This window comes from Musca vetustissima, unplaced genomic scaffold, assembly GCF_032173495.1.
Source record: "Musca vetustissima isolate MV318-11 ecotype Yass unplaced genomic scaffold, APGP_CSIRO_Mvet_v1 utg94884, whole genome shotgun sequence".
Lineage (NCBI taxonomy): Eukaryota > Metazoa > Arthropoda > Insecta > Diptera > Muscidae > Musca > Musca vetustissima.
This window is the reverse complement of record NW_026874481.1, coordinates 97,899-112,702: the sequence shown is the minus strand read 5'-3', so window position 1 is coordinate 112,702 and position 14,804 is coordinate 97,899. Positions and strand designations below refer to the sequence as shown.

At 32.9% G+C, this 14,804-nt stretch overlaps 1 protein-coding gene across 1 annotated transcript; it reads right to left on the bottom strand.

The window, feature by feature from the left end:
* Nucleotides 1-1,062: 1,062 nt before the first annotated feature.
* LOC133333980 (protein single-minded) lies at nt 1,063-10,277 on the bottom strand. The gene is made up of 9 exons (XM_061542291.1): nt 10,231-10,277; nt 8,122-8,316; nt 5,433-5,605; nt 5,083-5,184; nt 4,765-4,950; nt 4,495-4,694; nt 3,093-3,199; nt 2,585-2,732; nt 1,063-2,464 (listed from the first exon to the last, which is right to left on the bottom strand). Exons 1-9 carry the CDS (start codon nt 10,256-10,258, stop codon nt 1,063-1,065), a joined length of 2,541 nt encoding a protein of 846 aa, XP_061398275.1. The 5' UTR covers nt 10,259-10,277.
* Between the last annotated feature and the right edge of the window lie 4,527 nt (nt 10,278-14,804).

Sequence of the window (14,804 nt, the reverse complement as noted above, 5' to 3'; positions counted from 1 at the left end):
TGTTTCTTGTTTCGTGTTTATATAGAAAAAATTACAATTATATAAATACAAATAGAGCTGGGTGTTATTATTGTTGTTTTCATTAATTTCTTCGTATATATACTGTATAATGTATGTATATAATTTTACTAAATATTAAATTTGTTTATATTTATATGTATATATAATTATTATTTTTATTATTATTCGATTTTAATAATAATATTTATAAATATAATATATTAGGCATACACACTTAATAAATATCTATGGTATATACAAATTTATTAAAAACGAATATTTATATATAAAAATAAACATTGTTTGTTTAATAAAATATTACTTAACGAAAATTGAATAGAATTTAAAAAGTAGAATAAAAAATAACAATAATTAAATAAAGTATAAAGTGATTTATTTAAATAATGATGGTGTCTATATTTTGCCGTGTGTCATTGTGTGTTGCCATGACATCATTGCGACTTCATTAATGAAAACTTCGTTTAATGATGGCAATGCTGCATCATCTGTTTTGTGTGGGCAATGACATTATTATTAACAGCATTGTTCACCTTCTATTTGAAAAAAAAAATAAATATTAAAGATTATAAAATAATTAATAATAAGAAAAATTGCCACATAGAAAAACATTTGAGAACAAAATATATGTATGTACGAATAAAATAGGTATGATATATAAAGTTATAAATAAAAGTAGTATATATGTATATATAAAATTGTAAATTGTTTTTATGGCTCAGCCATTAAAATAATAATATTAAGCTTTAACGCTTTTTTGCTTTTATTACAATTTGTTTCTTTCCTTTTTTGATTTAGTAGAAAAATTCATTGCAACAGCTTTGTGGCAGCCGATATGCTGCGACCCTCCTGCTGCACTCCAGCTGAAGGTATGGAGGTCATATGGAGACATATTAATGCTTTGGTAATGCCAATTCCATTGTGATTCCCCTTTTATGACCTTCTTACATGGTATCCTTCCTACCTAGAGAGCCATCAACCGGCTGCAGTTTTGTAACGGTGGCTTTGAAAGATTTTATCATCTTGCGTTAAAATCTTTAAAGGTTAATGTACAAACTCATTATTTATATAATGCTGGGGTTCCACTATGACACTGGTATAGTGGGTTGCATTGACATTTTTAAAGGTTTCACTAAAACTATTGGCAACTATGTGATGATTTGTTTGGGATTGTTGTTGATCGGCGGTTGCATTGTGATGTACCACTTCCATGGGTGGTAGGGTTAAATGTGATTGCTGATGCTGCGGCGGATGATGATGGTGCTGCTGATGGTGGAGTTGTTGCTGATGATGATGTTGTTGCTGCTGCTGTTGTTGTATACCCTCCAATTGTGTCAAATGTATAGAACCTTGATGGTGGTGTTGTGGTGAAGTCAACTCGGTTAAGGTGTTGCTATGAGGTAAATGATGCTGATGCTGCTGTTGGTGGTGCTGATGATTATGTGAACTACTGTCCGAAAAATAGTTTAATTCATAACTATGACTGAGATCACTATAGGTGGTTTGTGGTGAGGTTCCATTAACAATGGAGCCATTACCCGTCGATAATTGTCGTTCACTTTCCGAACTGCTCGAACAACTATTCGAGTTGGCGGAAAATGGTCTTATCAGCGTTTGGGCCGAGACATCAACGGTGGCATCATAATAATAATTATTGTTGTTGTTGTTATTGTAATATAAATTAGAGGCAGCAATGGCGTTGGTGTTATTAGTGGTGGCGGTGGTTTCCGGATATTGATGTATCATATCATGTGGCCCCAATGAACTGCTTGAACTCACAATCGAGTCATTGACGGGATACAATGAGGTGTAACTGAGGCCATGCGATTCATGATGATGAACATCCATGAGATCCGGCATATGTGTGCCATGCATATGTAAGTGATGATGATCGTGATCATGTTGCTGGTGGTGATTGTGATGATGATGTTGGTGTTGCTGCTGCTGTTGCTGAGGATCTTGCAAACCATGTAAAGGTATTTCCGTGTGACCATTTAATTGTTGTTGTTGTTGTAAAAAGTTGTTGTTGGTGGCACTGCTGCTATTGTTCACATTACTGCTACTTGAACTTGAATTGGTATTTGTACTTAAGACAGGAGTTACAGCCGTTGGCAAATGTCCCAATGAACCACCACCACCAGCACCGCCACCAGTAGCAGCAGCTGCCTCAAAACATGTTTCCATTTTGGGACTTGTACTCAAAACACTTGCTGTTGTCAGGCTAGGCAGACTGGGTGTGTGTCTCAACAGGCCATTTTTGCTGTTACTGTTGTTGTTATTATTGTTGTTGTTAATGGCCGCCACTGGATGTGGCACATTGGCAACAGCGGCCGCATGACTGGCATGTAATGCTGGTGTGGGTATCGGTGCTGGTGTTGAGATCGGTTCACTTTTAATAACACCCGTTTGTATTTCATTGAGTACTAAGTCTTTGGCCTCTTGTTCACTGCAGGAAAGAGAAGAAGGGAAACAAATTGTGAGTAAATAAAAAGGGTCAATGGGAATAAATATTTTTTTTAATTCAAAATTGTAATATAGTTTATTTAAACCAAATTGAAATAATTACCTTAAAACATAATTTACACTAACAATGCAAACTTGACGCGACGAACGGCTATTATGCACCAATGTGGCATAGGATTGTACCCAAACCCAGCCGCCACCTTTTGTTAGGAAACGATAATATTTGGTGGTAACTTGTCCTTTATATAAAACTGTAAAGAAATAGTAAAAACAACAACAATGAGATTTATTATTCAATTCAAAAAAATAACAACAACACGAGCACCGGGCACACACCCCTCTATTTAGCAAAGGATTAAATGCATTAAGATCAGATTTTTACAGTTGAGGTTCGGGTTAATATTTTTACAAAACCCCATGCAAAATATAAACAACATGAATTAAATAAATAATGAACGGACGGACGATTGATAAAATAACAAAAAATCAGAATGACAGAAGTACAAAAAATAACAAAGGATAAAATCCCCATTACTTGGATGAGTTGGTTTGGTGGGTGTGTGTCTGTCTGTTGTTGTTGTGTTAGTGCATTTCGTGTGTCAGAAACTTACGTATTTGATGTGAAACACGCATGGGCAGTATATCCTGTACATGTATATACTGATACAGAGTCTTCTCAATGAGTTCTTGTGGTTCATAGCCAGTTAGCTGGGATACTCTGCAAATAGACAAAGAAGAAGAGGGGGAGAGTTAAAATTAAATTTAAATGGATGTGGAAGCTTATTAAAAGAATTAATAAAAATAATAATAACAATATTTTCCATAAAGCTTTAAAATCTATAAATAAAAACAACCCTTATGAATGAATCAACGGACTAAGTGGGCTTGGGTACTCAGCATTCTATTTATAAGGACAATATGTTTTTTTTGTTGAATTAACACCACAAGGGTAATTGGTGCATCTCAATATCCTTTCTTTATTCATCCTTCCTTCCTTTATTTTTGTTGAGTGTGTGTGCAGGATTTTTTATTATTTGTATTCTATCATCCTTTGTTTTGTTAGAAAGACAATGTGAAACATGAATGAATCACAAAAGGAATATGGATGGATGATGACTGGTTGGCTGGCTGCTTGAGCTGAATGAAGAAACAACAATCAAAGTTGTTGTAGACAACAATGACGAACAATACTTTTGTATTTAAGTGGCAAATGATTTGTTTGTTGTGTTTTCCATTCTTTTTGTTGTTGTTTTTTCGCTTCCCCAAGGAAGAACTACTCTTCAAGCTCAGTGTCTATTTTTTATAGGCTTTCAGATTTCTTCTGGTTTTTTGGAGAATGTTTTGTATTTGATTTTTTTTTTCAATCTGGAATGAATGGAATTTTGCTTTTGTGTGTGTGTGTTTTGTTGTTGCTCAAGTAGGTGGTGACTTTTTTTTTTTTTGGAGTACCTTGTCTGGTTGCTGTGTTGTGGGGGATGGGAGTGTGGCATGGATGTTATAAAATGGGGTTGTTTTGAGAATATGTCTGTGTGTGTCTTTGGCTAAATGAGAAGGAGGAGTTGTAGCACCCTTAATAACAACTGGAGTGGAGATTTCTCTGGGGAAGGGGCAATTTTGTTCTTAAAAAAAACAGCAACAACAACAAACAGAAATGGCTAACGTTAGCTCGATAATAAGTGGTCTTAGCGAAAGTGTCAATAATTAGATATTGATTTTTTTGTATTGAATTGAATTTCCATATAATGTTATTGAGATGTAATGGGGAAATGGGGGAGAAAACAATTCTAGAAGAAGAATTGACGGAAGAAATACAAATTTTAAAATGAAGTCTGAGACCTGTAAATGGTGTTCAGTTTGTAGATATCCTGCAGAACGTCTTATATTCATATAAATGATTTTTTTTTTGTAGAGAAAATAAATAAAAATAAAAATTTCGGGTAATAACTTTTCTTAGGGAAATGTTGCCGATAAAACATATCTTATAAAAAAATAGCACAGTTCAAGCTAACTTACCTTGCATCTAAAAAGATTAATTTCAAATCCATATGCGCACGAAACATAAACATATTTTGATGTAATTTAATTTCCGTAATCGCTGAGGTGGGTAATGAATGGCCGACAGCAACTAAGCCTAAATTTTGTATTAGAGGACCATTGCCATCGCCACAGTCGGGATATATGCGGGCTTTCAGATAACCGGAACAGTGAATAACCTACAACAAGCACACAAAATAAATAATTAAAAATCTGAAACTGAAATAATAATATAAAATTAATATTTACCTTATAACCCGATGATGTTAGGCCGGCATTACGTTTGGCCAAAACACATTTCATGCGCAGGAAAAATTGCTTTTCAATTTCGATGGTGTGGCAGCCACGTTCACCATACGCTGTGGTGCCATTGGGGCTACCGATTGTGGCGGCGGGATGTGTCTGTGTTAAGTGTAAAGAATTGATAAATGCATCCTGAGGACATTTGTTTTTTATGGATTTTTTTTTTTTTTTTTTTGAAAGAGTATAGAGAGCAATAAAGAGAGAGAGAGAGAGAACAAATCTACCTTAGTTTGAGAAATTAAAAAAATGTAAAAAAATACTTACGGGATTGTGATACATGTGAGGATGTAGGGATAATATCGCATTCATTTCATCCTGATCATAATTGTGTATATATTCAAAAATTGAATTACCAGTCAATTCAACCTAGATGGAAATAAAAAAAACAACAATTAGTATTTTTTGTTGTATTTGAGTTTAGAACTTATTATGCAAATATATGCATAAAAGAAAAGCAAAAAGAAAACAGCAACAAAAAGACAGAAAATGGCAAAGCATCGAAAATGTCTCTCTGTTGCTTTTTCGTTGCCCGTCCTGGCCTTTTTATGCTCCGCAGAAGAAATTTATGCACATAAATTTGTTTGTGTGTTCGCCAGACTTAGAGCACCACTTACCTGACTTAAGCCCAAATGAACAGAGGCTGTTTCCGAAATGTACATAATTTTGCCATCAGGCGCCACAACAAAAATGAATCCATCCAATGTTTGCAGAAGATGTGAACCCAATTCTTTAATGGTGGCACCTCTTTGTTGCATGGCAGGTGAAGAACCCCAAGCTTCGCCTAAACCTAAAAACAGAGGAGAGAAGAAAATATATATTCAAAATTGGTTTTATTATAAGGAAACAAAAAAGAAGTCAGGAAGAAAGGGGGAATTGTCTAATAGGGAAGCGACTTGATGTCATCAAAATATTTTCAACAATTAAAGTCATTCACACAGCGTTCGACTGTGTGTGGAGAACACCACCAGCAGTCAGTTCAGCAGTCATTGTTTTGCATATTATACCCAGTCGTTTCGTCAACAACACCATCACCACCCATTAGGATTTTTTCCCACACCATTACACCGCATGGCCGGAAGAGGGGATCTCTAACATATCCTTTCCACTTCATGGTAGCAGAGAAGCCAACAACATCAAACTGGAAAGTTTTAAGTGGGAAACAACCGTTTTTAATATGAAGTCAAACTGTGTGTGTCTACCCTGCAGGCTTTCCATATGGCTGTCTGTCCGACAGTCTGCCAAGCTTTCGAAGTATATGTTACCTTCCTGTATTGTATTCAAATAATTAGAATAACATGCCTGTCGAGAATGTCCTGACAAATTTCTTTGTCATGTTTTGTTTTCCCCTCGTTGCTATTCAAAAGTCCTTTGGAAATATGTTGGGGGGAGGATGTCAATGGTTGTAATGATGATGATGATGACGATGATGCTGAGGACAATGCTGATGGTTATTACCACCTTATTATACCCCAACTTTTTCCGGAACGAAAAAAGAAAACAACAAGATAACTCAGCATTTTAACCTCGTTATTGTATGGTGGCCTCAAAAGAGTATATTTCTCCATAGGGGTAAGGGAAGAGGGGGAGAATTTGTGGGAACATCTATACGTAAGGGGGAGAGGTTTCCGAGATGGAAAAGGTATGGAAGACAATATAAGGGCTATATAATTTCCTATCAACAGTAAAAATATTGCGCTCAAATGTTTATAGAGAAAATGGTGCGAATAGAACGTCATCTAAAATAGGAATATTTCCCTAAGGTCCAGAAAAGATGAGGTAGATTTGTGGGAAACATATGTGCTAGTTCTGTAGAGCAACACAACAAAAGTTTCTTATCAACATGTTGAGGATAAAAAACCCTTTTAAACATGTTGCGGAGGAAATGTGGCGAATTATATATTGTTATAAACATGTTCACAGAAAAAATACTATTCTATAGAAATTGCTTTAGGTACAAAAAATTCTCATAACAATTCTGTGACAAAAAAATCCCTATAAACATGTTGCAGATACAAATTGAAGTATAGAAAATGTTGCAAATAAAACGCCATATCAAGAAAGCATATTCCCTTGAGAAGCATGGGAGAGGATGAAGATTTGTAGCAAACATAAATCGGAACAAATTATGTAGAGAACAGCTAGAATAGAAAATGTCGTGGGAAAATGTTGAGCAATAAACAATGCCACATCAACATGTTGCAGTCAACATTTTTTTATAGAAATTTTTAAGGAAGATATGCTGCGAATACTTTTAGAAGAGAAAATGTTGCAGCAGAAATATTTTTTTATAGAAAAATTTGTTTCCTACCCAATTGCTACGTATGAAAAATCTTCAAAACCATGTTGCCGATACAAAATTTAATTATAAACAATGTTGCGAATAACACGATACACTATAGACAATGTTGCGAATAGTATATTTCTGCATAGAAAATGTTGTGGATAAAACAATTTAAAATAAAAAATGCTGCGGATAAAAAAATTTTTCTGTAGAAAATGTTTCGGATAAACAATTTTCATATGGAACATGATATGGATAAACAAATCGTATAGAATATGTTGCGGATATACAATTTTCATATAAAAATAATGCGGATAAAATATTTATGCTTAGAAATTGTAAAGGATAAACGAAGTCCCAGTAAAACCAAAATTATTTTCCCTAATTAGAACAAAAAATATATGGTAAGAGATTTTTTTTCAAAAAAGCTGTCCTCCTATTATATTCCACACCGCTCATTGTTCGCCCATATATAATATTTGCTAAACATTCCAATTAGAAAAGAATGCCATGAACAACAAAAAACAAATCAAAGGACAACATTTACGCCCAATTTCACACAAATCTTTCATAAATGAATGAAAACGTATGCTATTTTTTTGTTTTTGCGTGTCCCACATTAAAAATATTTTCGCAATCAACAAATGTCCTGCTGTGTATAAACAACACCACAATTTTGAAAATCGAAAGCAACGTGTTACGGTTGGTTATGTGATCACTACACTTCCGCGGTGCTGACACAAAAATACCCCTGTTAACCCCGTATGAGTGTTTTGTTATTTTGGTCCTTTGACATAGCCGCAGGACTTTTGGTGTGTGCGGATGTCTGTGTGACTTTCAGAGGTGAATAATGAGAGTGAAACGCAAAAAAAAACGGACACGAGTTTAGTCGCGTGACACAAAAAAAATCAATTCCAAAGACACGCAAAAAACATGTTCTAATTGTTAAGGAATTATTGAATCTCCCTCCCCCCGAAATAAAGTCCTGAGAGAGGGATTATTTATGTCACTAGTACACTTACCTTCGGGAAAAACTTGTCGCATTTTCAAATATGAGGTGGTCAAGCGTATTATGGAGGCTTTGTCCAATTGTGATGTAATTGCACTTGGTAGCGGTAATAATTTGGCCAATTCGAAAAATTCAGCATTTTCCTTTTCACGCCGGGTGCGGGCAGCATTTTTACTTTTTTCCTTCATGGCACAGGTTTTGGCTAAACCTAGAGGAATAGAAAATAATGGATTTAGTAATTAAAAAAATATATAAAAATTGAGATTTGGGATAAAAAATTGTTTAGGGGAGACAAATGTTGAGGATAAAATAAAGATAAACTTCTTTTTATAGGCGTGGATAAAATATTTGTATAGGGAAAATTTTTGACTATAAAAAATGTTACGGATAAAATATGTTCGTGTGGATGATGTTGCGGATAATCGATTTTCGTATAGAAATGATCCAGGGTATATATTTTTTTATTGCATAAACAGTTTTTCGGATGAAATATTTCTTACAAAAAATGTTGCAGATATTTTTTTGGATAGAAAATAACGGATAAATAATTTGTTGAAAAAATTCGGAAAATTGGTAAATTGTTGCGTATAAACAAATTTCTTATAGAATATGTTACAGATACCAAATTTTATGCGGATAAAAAATTATATGGAAATTGCTGCGGATACAAAATTTGTCGATGGAAGATATTACGGATAAAATATGTAATGTTAAAATATGACAGTTAAGAGATTTTCGTATGGAAAAATGATACGGATAAAATATTTTCGTAGATAAAATATTTTCGTAAAGAAAATATTGCGGATAAATTATTCACATAGAGAGAATGTTGCGGATAAAATATTTCCATAGAGAAAATATTGCGGATAAAATATTTTCATAGAGAAAATATTGCGGATAAAATATTTCATGGAGAAAATGTTGCGGATAAATTATTTTCATAGAGAAAATATTGCGGATAAAACATTTTCATAGAGAAAATATTGCGGATAAAACATTTTCATAGAGAAAATATTGCGGATAAAATATTTTCATAGAGAAAATGTTGCGGATAAAATATTTCCATAGAGAAAATATTGCGGATAAAATATTTTCATAGAGAAAATATTGCGGATAAAATATTTTCATAGAGAAAATATTGCGGATAAAATATTTTCATAGAGAAAATATTGCGGATAAATTATTCACATAGAGAAAATATTGGGGATAAAATATTTTCATAGAGAAAATATTGTGGATAAAATATTTTCATGGAGAAAATGTTGCGGATAAAATATTTTCATGGAGAAAATATTGCGGATAAAATATTTTCATAGAGAAAATATTGCGGATAAAATATTTTCATAGAGAAAATATTGCGGATAAAACATTTTCATAGAGAAAATATTGCGGATAAAATATTTTCATAGAGAAAATGTTGCGGATAAAATATTTCCATAGAGAAAATATTGCGGATAAAATATTTTCATAGAGAAACTATTGCGGATAAAATATGTTCGTAGAGAAAATGTTGCGGATAAACTGTTTTTTAATAGAAAATGTTGCGCAAAAATGTTTAGTTAAATAAAATGTTGCGGATAAAACATTTCCTTAAATAAAATATTGTGGATAAAATATTTTCTTATAGAAAATGTTGCGGATAACTTATTTTCGTATAGAAAATGTTGCAGATAAAATATTTCGTCGAAGAAAATACAGCGGAAAAAATATTTCCTCGAAGAAAGTGTTGCGGATAAAATATTTCCTTAAAGAAAATGTTGCGGATAATTTTTTTCTTATAGAAAAAGTTCCGGATAAATTGTTTTCATATAGAAAATGTTGCGGATAAATTATTTTCATAGAGTAAATGATGCGGATAAAATATTTTCGTAAAGAAAATATTCCGGTTAAATTATTTTCAAAATGTTGTCGATAATGAATATATTGCGGATATGTAATTATCAATAAAAATTGTTTCTATAAAATAATTTTCTTAATTTTTGTATAGAAAAATTTTCAAATAAAATATTTTTTATGAATATTTATCAGGCGAATTATATTCTGTTAAATTTGTATACTTAAAATAATTTCTGATAAAATTGTTTATAATCCATTTGTTCTAATTACGTGTTCTGCTATTTACCCAGTTTATCCTGATTGCAATTACGCATTTCTCTGCGTTTATAGGTCATCTTTACTGTTTGTGTTTTTACTTCCTTCTTCCTTTCAAGACACTTCACTAAAACTTTCTACTTATTCCGATTTTTCCCACAAGTATTGTGAAAAAATATGTGTGTGTGATATTTTTTTAAATCCTTACAAGAACGTGATCTTTACTCAATGATCACCTGTCTAAGACTGATTTTAAACACGTACGTCACGTTAGTTTTAAAATTTAACGAATTTCTTATCAATTTTTGCGCACCGTTACACATTCGATGATGGTGTACGCGTTGGTTCTTCCCTCTCTCTTTCGCCATTACCGGTCGGTCAATGTGCAACAACTTCCTTCTTCCTTCCTATTCATCCTGTTTGTTGTTGTTGTTCGTTTCCTTAAAATAACAACAAACAAAAATGTGCGAAAATTTTCACATACCTGTTAAATAGTTGGTTAAAAATGCTACCTTGCTATTGGCCCAGTATGCTGCTGATGGAATTGCTAACAAGTATGGCTAATTTATTTTCCGAGTGTGCATGGTGGATTTCTACCTGCCACCGTACATGCATTCGTACATATTTACTTTGTCACCATATTGATCTTTGCTAGTTCGGGCTACCTGTTTGGACCATGTTTGTCAACACAATATTTGACTTATACTCCAATCTAATTTGGTAATCTCTTGTGTTTTGTTGTTTTTTAGGTGACAAATCTTCCTGGGTTTTTACTTCTTCTTCTCTCCCTCTCATTGAAGACTGAGAGAATTCATTCATAAACACAATTGTTGTTGTTGTAATTACTTGGCCTGAATGACCAATACTATCAGGGTTTGGTCCTTATTAGAGAGGCGTCTTGTTGTTGGCCCAAAAAAGAATTAAATCATCACAGGTGGTAGTGGTTACTCGACCAACAGGTTATTGTTCAAACACACGTTTACTAACCACAGGAGATTAACTTTTTAAGGACAATGAATGTTGTCGGTACTTGTACTACATAGTAGCGTATACATCTATATATACATGCCGAACCGATTGGATTGTATACATAGAAACGAAACAAAAGGAAATAGTTAAAGCGCAAGGCGGAAGTATGCCAAAGGAAGCGATTTATGTAAATATGCTAAAAGAATCACATATCCTTCTAGGGAATTTAATATCCCTCCTATTGATTTTATCCTCTTCTTTGTTGTTGTTTTTTTGTTGCTCTTCATCACATTTTTAGCCCATATACGAGGATACATAGTTTGGCAGAATTTTTCGTTACTTTCATAATAGCTGTTGATTTTTATTGTTGTTACTTTTACTGTTGTTGTATTTTTTCTCTAACTCGGCTCTTATTCTGGGGAATTTTTCGTTCTCAAAAAAAAAAAAAAAAAAAAAAAACCAAACAAGCAACAAGTCTTACATTTTCATTGATAAAAATAGTTCGTACGTGATTTTAGTAGAATTTTGCAAAGATTTTTCTGCATTTTATACAATAGACATACATATTTATATATACCATATGTACATACATATACTCTTATGATTGTATAGGGTTACATACATAATGTATGTGATAGCCCTGCAGCAGTTGCTGCTATTGTATATAGTGTGAATTATATTATATCTGGGGAGGGAGGAGGTCACTGGATATTCCACATTAATACCGACCCATACATTGTTACACATAATCTCTTTTTTGTTCCACTTAAATTTCTTGTAGTCATCCATATATCAGGTGATTGTTCCATAAATCCATAATTAATTAATTACTAAGAATTGAATATAATTTCTAGATATTTATTTTTGATGGGATTTATCATATAGAAAATAAAATACGTAAAAAAGTCGTTAGGTTCCGCTGTTTTTTTGAAACCCTTTCTGAATATTTATATGGAGGCAAATTGTTGCTAACTACAGACACTCACATTGAAAATTTGGTCTAGGACCTTGAACATGAAGCGTGATGTTTGAAAACATATTTGAAATCGTCAAAATATCGAAAATTGGGGTGCCGTTATATGGGGATTATATCAAAACGTAGATCGATATCGAACATGTTTGGATTTTTGGTAAGACTTAATACCCAATGACAACCTAAAATATGAAACTACTTTGCAAAAAATATCGAATAATGGAATGTACCATTATATGGGACCTATCCTGAAATCATGGTACAATTATACAAGGTAACTACAATACTCAGCTAATTCCATTGTATCGTAATGATCGTGTCAAGATCGATATGACATTTTAGATTTTTATAAAACGACCCAGCAGGAAAATTTTGTACACATTACATAAGTATATGTGAAATAAAAAATACGATAATACAATTTGAGCTTTACAATATATAGGAAACCAGAAAATAATACAACACAATTTTGTAAAATTTTGACATTTATTTTTGATATATTCCCAAATCTGCAGACGATGGAAAAAGTATCAGCGTTTAATTTTTTCTGAACCGGGTTTTCAACCGTGAATTGGCATGAGCATTTCAATTATATTAATTTAAAAGAGTATTAATCGTACTTTAACAATTATACTTTATCAAATCAAAGAAATCACAACAAAAGTTCGTTGCCCTCTGGTTTGCAATTTACAATTTTTTAGTTCACACTATTTTTAAGACAAATTGGGGACATCTCCCTCTTTAATGTTCTGTTTTCGCAAAAATTTAATATCCGTATCAGGTCATTTATTGAAACGGAAAGGATCCACGGAAAATTCAATTAAATCCGCAATAACACTAAAAATCGAGCTTCAGCATCATTTAAAGGTAGATACAGTTTTGAAAAATGATACATAAGAGACGTAGTCCCCATTTCCTTGGTTTCTAGTTTTACTTTGACACGAAGACCGTGAAATGAGTTGCTTAGTCGCAAATCGATAGAGAACTTAAAAAACATTAACATTAAAATTTTTTTTACATTAAAGTAGACACAGTTTCCACCGAAATAAAGTTTGGAGGTCAATATCGTGAAAAGTTTGCAACGACAGATCATTTAACCCAAAACTATTCACTTTTTTCATATACTTAATTAATTTCTGAGTTATAAAGGGGTGAACCTCGGCTTCAGCTTTGTTAAAATAATTGGCAATATTGTCCATATACAGTAGTAGTCAAACCATTTGACTACTACTGTATATGGGCAATATTTCCAATTTTTTTAACAAAGCCACAAGAAGTAGGCTTTATACTTCTTCACAGGTATTATATTCTTTATATTCTTCAAACATCTCTAGCAGTGATATTCCAATCGTATAATCGGCAACAATGAATTTTTCTAATTGCCCACAAAGCGTTTTATTAACCCTAACCCGGATTCATATGGCTCGTCATTTCTATTTGGTTGTTGGAGACCGTACATTCCAATTTTTTTTATTAAATATTTATTTAAAAAAAATTATCTCTTAACACTCAAGAATATTTGAGCTTTGCGAAAAAATATAAACTATGACACCTAAGTTAACGGTATTTTTTTAATTTGTCAGAGTTGCATATGTTTTGACCCAGCTAATATCTTGTTATCCATTTTATCAATAAAAAATTTCTGGGAAAATTTTCACTTACAATTTCAATTGAAACTAAAACCTTGAAAAATACCAAGTTGACCCATTTTTTAATTTCAAATAAAAAGGTTACTACCTATTTCCATATAGTCAATTTCAGTTGCATATGTTTTGACCACTACTGCATATACCATTACCAAAACGTTTCTTCCCCACTAAGTCTAAATAGAAGGGTTTTTGTTCAATAAAGAAATGTTGCAAAAAGCCCTCCGCCATAAGGTGGAGTCTAAATTTGTCACTCCGTTTGCAACACCTCGAAATATTCACCGGAGAACCAATAACGTATATATTTTAGTATAAAATTCTATGTTGATTTATGCATGTCCGTCCGTTACTCGTACTACTCCAAATTTTGGGTATTTTGGGCATGTTTTGCACATTGTAATTTGATATGTTGCATTTTCATTAGATGACACATATTCCTATCAAATCATATCAGTATTGGTCAACTTTTTACGATTTTCGTTATTTTGAACACGAATGCATGGGCGCATTTTTCAATAGAAATGTTTGTAGTTTGGTATTTTGAATTCAAATTGTGTAGCAAATCTTCCTATTAAAACACATAAATATTGACCTAATTTTTACACTAGCCCCTATATAACGGTACCGGCTTTTATTCGGTATTTTGAAGACTATGTGTTCCCTTTTTGCCCGCCGAATTGGCTATAATTCCGTTCTCATTGGCTGGCAAATCTTAGTACCAAAAATGTAATTTGGTACAGCACAATATACAGCAGAAATGGTTCGATAAGTAAGAAAGCAATAGATCAAAACCCCCGTCGCAGTGGCCGAAAAATGGCTCGTGAGCTGAACATTTCACAATATTCCATTCGACAAATATTGAAAGATGGGCTCGGGGTAAAGCTATTGAAATTCCAAAAAGTGCAAGAACTTACACGACAACAGAAAGAAAATAGACTCAAAAGAGCTAAAGAGTTGCTTCGCTTGGCCGAAAGTGGTGAACTGCCGAATATGGTTTTCTCCGATAAGAAAACATTC